The 7500-nt window shown below is 40.9% G+C and overlaps 1 protein-coding gene across 1 annotated transcript in view; it reads right to left on the reverse strand.

Moving 5' to 3' along the window:
* The window catches only part of LOC127643267 (heat shock protein beta-1-like), a 5757-nt gene extending 2951 nt beyond the window's left edge, over positions 1–2806 (reverse strand). The window contains exons 1-2 of the mRNA XM_052125939.1: positions 2329–2806; positions 192–255 (exon numbers count right to left, since the gene is read on the reverse strand). Of these exons, the coding sequence (XP_051981899.1) occupies positions 192–255; positions 2329–2749 (485 nt within the window). The 5' untranslated portion in view covers positions 2750–2806. The remainder of the gene's footprint in view (positions 1–191; positions 256–2328) is intronic.
* Between the last annotated feature and the right edge of the window lie 4694 nt (positions 2807–7500).

The raw sequence follows: 7500 nt of genomic DNA on the forward strand, positions 1-7500 counted from the left end.
TATATCGTTTTAGACCCTTTAAAAACAGTATGATTATGTGAAATATAATGCAATGTGATGCATGAATCCTTGTCAAGCATTCTCAAGACCTGTTCCTCCCAGCCGTCCCGCTCAGTATTATTCTCAGAAATCCTCAAGTGTGCTTCAGTGTAAGAGAACGCTGTACTTTTATAATGTATCTCAGTACTCACGTGTATTTCCTGGTGAAACATCTGGACACAAAGCCGTGTTCATCCTTCCTCTCCTCATGTTTGCCTACACACACATCACAAATGAGATTTCTTTCATTTCTCAATTTCACTGATTCTACAAGACATAACAAGCTGAGCAAATGGATGCTGAAGGTAACAATAATCTCACTTGTGTCTCCTCCTTTTGTTTATATTTTCAGTACTCTTAAAGGGACAGTTCACCCAATAATGGAATTGTCTAATTATTTACTCCCCTTTTCTGTGGACACTGGCAACTATTCATCATCTCATGCACCAGCTTTATATGGGGTCCCACAGGGCTCTATTCTGGGTCCGGTTTGTTTTCTATATATGTGCTCCCTCTGTATATAATTTTTAGGAATTATAATGTATCATACCACTGTTACACAGATGATACTCAGTGTTACGTTCCCTTACATCTAAAGGATGTTTCAAGACTACAGTGTTTATTTGATTGTTTGAGGAACGTTAAACATCGGATATCAACCAACTTCCTTCAGTGAAACGAAGCAAAGACAGAAGTCTTAAATTTTTGGCCCCTCTGCTTCTACAGAGATGGCTGCCAGTAAACTAGGGCCTCTATCTGGTAACCTTCGTACACATGCCAGAAACAGAAATATAGCCATTCTTATCATCATCCAAAGCTATGGAGTCTGTAACACATGCTTTTATTTCATCCAGATTAGTTTATTGTAATGTATTGTAATTGGGTGTCTCACAGTCTCTACTGTCACGTCTTCAGCTTGTCCAAAATGCTGCCGCTAGACTGTCGACTGAAACAAAGACGAGGGAACATATTTCACCAGTGCTGGCCTCTCTCCACTGGCTCCCAGTCAAAGTTGTTCATTTATAAGGGGTTGCGTGGTTCAGCTATGTGTGTTAACATGATTGTAGTGCGATAATATCGCTAATATGGTTTACGGCGATATATTGCCATGGCAACGAAGTTGTAAAATTGTCTATAGCTTTCATAGATGCAGTTGGTAAGTGATTTTATCAAACCAAAATCATGTAAACACAAATATTGTTTATGTCTTGTGTCTATACTTTTGAAACTGAGTATTTATTTATTTTTTTATCCCCAATTCGGAATGCCTAATTTCCATAGTGCTCCAAGTCCTCGTGGAGGACTCACAGCATGTGGAGGCTCATGCTACTCTCCACGATCCACACACAACTCACCACACGCCCCATTGAGAGAACCACTAATCACCACCACGAGGAGGTTACCCCATGTGACTCTACCCTCCCTAGCAACCGGGCCAATTTGGTTACCCCATGTGACTCTACCCTCCCTAGCAACTGGCCCAATTTGGTTACCCCATGTGACTCTACCCTCCCTAGCAACCGGCCCAATTTGGTTACCCCATGTGACTCTACCCTCCCTAGCAACCGGCCCAATTTGGTTACCCCATGTGACTCAACCCTCCCTAGCAACCGGCCCAATTTGGTTACCCCATGTGACTCTACCCTCCCTAGCAACCGGCCCAATTTGGTTACCCCATGTGACTCTACCCTCCCTAGCAACCGGCCCAATTTGGTTACCCCATGTGACTCTACCCTCCCTAGCAACCGGCCCAATTTGGTTACCCCATGTGACTCAACCCTCCCTAGCAACCGGCCCAATTTGGTTACCCCATGTGACTCAACCCTCCCTAGCAACCGGCCCAATTTGGTTACCCCATGTGACTCAACCCTCCCTAGCAACCGGCCCAATTTGGTTACCCCATGTGACTCTACCCTCCGTAGCAACCGGCCCAATTTGGTTGCTTAGGAGACCTGGCTGGAGTCTCTCAGCATGCCCTGAATTCAAACTAGCAACTCCAGCGGTGATAGTCAGCGTGAATACTCGCTTAGATACACAGGCATAACAGTGAGTATTTTAACGTTTACAGATTAAACCCCATTGACTTCCATTGTAAGTGTCTCACTGGAACACAGTTTTTTGCTTTTTTAAAGAAAAGGTACGAGTCGTAATACCTTTTTGTGGTAATCAACATTATGCCATAAATGCTGTCGATTGAACCCAAACAATTCCTAAAAACACTCCAGCTTTTGGTGGCCAAAATATGAATCGATAGGTTTTCCCCCCCCACAAATGCGTTGTTAAACTCACCAGTTATCTCCACCACTCCATCTTTGGTCTTAACCAACAGCTCCTCTGGAGAAAAGTGGTTCACATCCAGGCTGATCTTCCACATGTCTGGTGTCTGTTTTATCTCTGACATTCCAGAGCTGAGCTGTCGGGAAAGGGCGTGGGCGTAGGTCGGGGACACCATCGGGGGCTGCATTATGGGCGCTGTGGGCGACATGAGCATCGGAGCCATCGTGGGGCTCTGCATCAAAGAGGCCATGTCAGGATGTCCGAAGGTCCGGATGTATCCCGGCCAGTGAGTGCTGGGGAAGGTGGGCAGCTCCTCGGAGAAAGCTGGCATTCCAAAGGTCTGATCAAAGAGCCGGCTGCCCTGGTACCAGTCACGGAATGGGTCCCAGGACGGGGAGTGCAGGAACGAGAAGGGAATGCGTCTCTCGGCCATGCTTGAAGATTGTTCTTGCTCTAAAAGTTTTCCAGTAAGTTCTGCCTGCTGTTTGGAAGCACTGGGATTTATAAGAACTTTCTTGGCTGACACACCCCTCACCCTCACGCTAACACACACATAATACCCCCCATCCCATCCAGATATTTATAGAAGTGACTAGAATGTCTATTCATGGACAGCCAGCATGAGAATGGAATCCAAGGCAAAGGCCTTCCAAACTAGCTAACACAGTACGTTTAAACACACACACACACACACACACACACACACACACACACACACACACACACACTCATTACACAGGGGGAAAGGAATCTGGCCGAATGCTGAGAATCATATCAGCCTGAAAGGCAGAAACTGATCAATAACAACAATTGTTGGGACTTCAAGTGCTTGTGTTATAATATATTAAGTGTTATTCAGATAGCCCGTAAGCACCTACAATAGAGATAAAGCCGTATAATTTTCAGCAACATCAGGTACATTTCTGACGGATATACCGCAGGAAAATTGGCATGCTTCTTCAGAATTATGTGTTGCATATGCATCCTAAATTTGATGAAAATCGAAGGTTTCCTTTTGGAGTTATAGGCTTTTGGGTAAACTAGGCCACAACCATATTTTGAAATTGAAAAACCTAGGATTAGTTTGCAAAAGTTTTTTTTTTTTAACAATCTATAATATTTAACAATTCACACCAATGGTTCTTGAGGCAAAGCTGTTCAGAATGAGGAGATATATCATCTGATATGAGTAATGTGTGTCTTTGTGAAACACCACGGTAAATGCAACCATTCACATGCATGTAAAATGTGACAGCACCTCCTGGTGGCTTTTTTTTTCTTTTTTTTTCTCTTTGGGCCAAGAGACAAATAGGCCGGCCATATTTCATTTCAATCTGCCTTGTCTAACAGCTGCGATAAGTTGATTGGTTGACGGTGGCCATGTTTTTCAAAATATGCAAATGTCCTAATAGACCTGGACGGCAACTTGGACAAACAATGCATGCAAAATTGAAAGTTGATCGACCCAACGGTTCTATAGTTGGGGCTATTTTTATGTTTGCCATTGGTATAGCGCCACCAAGAGGCAGAGGTGTGCCATTTTTTTCACATGTCTTCATATTGACCCTGTACATGAGTGTCCCATATTTGGTGAAAATATTACATTTTGTTCAAGAGTTATAACCATTTATGTAAAATTGGCCACGCCCCTTCTTACTTTTGGACATGCTTTTTGTGCCGTTGAATTGAAGTAATTTCTTTTCTGATAATTATTGATATTTAGACTTCAGGAATCTTGCTGCACTGGTTTGGTTCCAATCGGGCAAACTTTTTAAAATAAGTAGGTTTTCCTAATAATCCAACATGGTGGACAAATTGTCATGATGGAAGTGAAATAAGAGATATACTTTTTGTTTGTTTTGAGGCAAGAATTCCAATGATATAATATGGCACTTGAATCTGTGACATAACGTTCAGGAGTTATGGCCATCAATGAGCAAAAGTACTACCATCCCACTAAGTTTCACGTCTTTATGCCATATGGGTCAGTCTCCATGATCAGTTTTTAGCAGAGAATAATAATAATAATAAATGTGGGGGCTCTGGGTATCTCAGCGAGTATTGACGCTGACTATCACACCTGGAGGCATGAGTTTGAATTAAGGGCATGCTGAGTGACTCCAGCCAGGTCTCCTTAGCAACCAAATTGGCCTGGTTGCTAGGGAGGGTAGAGTCACATGGGGTAACCAAATTGGCCCGGTTGCTAGGGAGGGTAGAGTCACATGGGGTAACCAAATTGGGCTGGTTGCTAGGGAGGGTAGAGTCACATGGGGTAACCAAATTGGGCTGGTTGCTAGGGAGGGTAGAGTCACATGGGGTAACCAAATTGGGCCGGTTACTAGGGAGTGTAGTGTCACATGGAGTAACCAAATTGGCCAGTTGCTAGGGAGGGTAGAGTCACATGGGGTAACCAAATTGGCATGGTTGCTAGGGAGGGTAGAGTCACATGGGGTAACAAAATTGGCCTGGTTGCTTGGGAGGGTAGAGTCACATGGGGTAACCTCCTCGTGGTGGTGATTAGTGGTTCTCTCAATGGGGCGTGTGGTGAGTTGTCTGTGGATCGTGGAGAGTAGCATGAGCCTCCACATGCTGTGAGTCTCCCTGGTGTCATGCACAACGAATGAATGAATTGCAAAGAGTGGCAATTAATTTGTTCTCCTTGCACTTTTTGATGACCGGTGCATGATTCGAGATATTTGTGTTGGCACTCCTGGAGTGTCATGTTTGGGTTCTAGAGTTATAGGGTTAGGGTTATAAGGTTATAGTGTTATGTTAGGTTTAGGGTTATTGTTAGGGTTCATTGGCACTCCTGGAAGTGTCATGTTTGCAGATCGGAACTATATGCCGTTAAGATCAATCAATAATGTATAATAAATTGGCTTTCAAGGATGTATACTGTCGTCATGATTAACACAGGCTATGGATTGGGGTAAACTCTGTCATGTGACACTATGTTTTTGTATTAATGCCAATATTCTCGACATAAAGTGTTTCCAAACCAGTTTTTCACGACAATTGAAGTGTCGACATAGAGTTTATGCGCTAGCATTAAACAGAAAAATATTGTTTCAACACTTTTAGCAATAATTAGCATTTCCATCAGCTTTGTTTTGATGCACTAAAACTTTAACAAATCATCCTTGGATGGAAACGTAGTTACTGTAACCTCAATTTTTGACTTGTTTTAAGAAAAGGAGGAAGGAGTCGAAATACATATTTTTTGTGTTATTGAACATTATGCCAGAAATGCTGTCGATTGAACTTTCTGTTAATGTTTCAGATACGGCGACCTGTGAATAGAAGAGTTACTGAGAACCATTAAAGGAAGTGTAAGTACAGAAATGACCAGAAATGTGGAGTCCAGTTTTGAGCGGCCAGATTAGTTCCACAGGATTAAGTATATATATATATATATATCTGTTTCCCCAGGTCAGCAGCTGCTGTATGAAAGATCAAGAACATTCCAGAATCAAATACAGTCAGACAGAACACATGAGCAGCAACAACAACAACAACAACAACAACAACATCAACAGCGCCCTCTAGTGTTAGGAGACAGTAAATGCAAACTGAAGACTTGTTTGGAAGTGCACACTTCCACACTACGTAGTACACACTATACTTCAAATAACGCCGGTGTTTAAGAGTACGGCGGTACAAAGACATTTTACACAAAAGTTGATTTTAAAAATGTGTTTATTGTTTCGGACTACATACTATCAAAAGAAAAGAATAAAAAGAAGACACTATTAATATATGACCATTTTATAAAGTTATTACAATTTCTAAATGACTATTTAAAATAATAAATAAAAACGAATTAAGAAATGAATAAAAAAGAAGCAGACATGTAGATGATGCATCGGTCGATACTTTAATAAATGTGTTTAATTATGAGCGTTCCACTAAATCTACTGACTGTTGCACAATCTGGTAGTTTAGCTCTATACTCACATTATTAATGAACATCTGTCAGGGAAATCATATAACACTGAAGAGACGAATGGAAAGGAAGACTGAAATATTAGATAAATATTAGCAGTAAATGCAAACCCGTAAACAAGAACCTGCTCCAAGAGACCAAACCTCCAAACCACAATATCAGTCAGCATGAGAGCGGCGAGATGTGTCAATCACAGTCTGTTTGCATTAAAGGATGCAGAAGCATAAATGCATTATAAACATCATCACTTATCTTCCAACCTTCACATATTTAATAACAGAGTAAACCTCTATAAAAACAAGTGCGTCAATAAATAAAATGACTGTGCAATAAATAATAAATAAATAGCAATCGCATGAATCACTGAATAAATAGAATAAGATGGTTCATAAATATGCTGTATGTTTTTGCAGGCTGGTTTCATGTGCATGTGGGTGGAAAATCAGATTTGGGATAACTGTACATCGGAGGCGATATAACACAGAGCTTTATATGCACTAAACACAGACAAAATATAAGTGGAATACTGTATAGAATTAGAAATAGCTCTGAATGGACTGGCGTTACTGGTGCATCAGATATGGACAGAGAGTAAAGGAGGGCAGGAGGGCTGACTTAAACACCCAGGAATACATCACATGGACTGGGCGCATTATTTACATCAGCAGCCTCTCCTCCACATCATATATAACGTGATTTACAGTGCATAGTTTACAGCCAAAACCTACAGCGTAAATATTCAAATGAAAACATACATGTATCATTACACTGTAACTCAAGAATGAGAGAAGATGCGCTAGTGTTTAAGAACTAAATGGCTGAATGTCGCCGTGAGAACATGTTCAGGTCATAATTCAGACATTAACATTGAAAAATAAGAAGTTATATGTTGCATAAAATAAATGAAGCCTTTGTTAAGACCATTCAGATCATTATTGCATTGCGATATTATTGTCATGACAATTAAGCACTTCCAAAACAAATACTTTAATAAATGCATATAATATCAAATATATATATATATATATGTACTGTTTATTATATGCATGCATCATGGAAGCATTTGTTATACTGAAGAATGAGATTTAATCCATTATTACATAATTCGATTTGAGATTTTTTGCACATAACAGAAATGTGAATTTGGGGGCGGGGCACGGGGCAAGGGGCGGGGCTTAATTGTTTCAAAAATAATGTCACAATGAAAAAATGATCCTGGTGCTACAAAATAGCTTCATTAT

The sequence above is a fragment of the Xyrauchen texanus genome, chromosome 4 (assembly GCF_025860055.1).
Source record: "Xyrauchen texanus isolate HMW12.3.18 chromosome 4, RBS_HiC_50CHRs, whole genome shotgun sequence".
NCBI lineage: Eukaryota > Metazoa > Chordata > Actinopteri > Cypriniformes > Catostomidae > Xyrauchen > Xyrauchen texanus.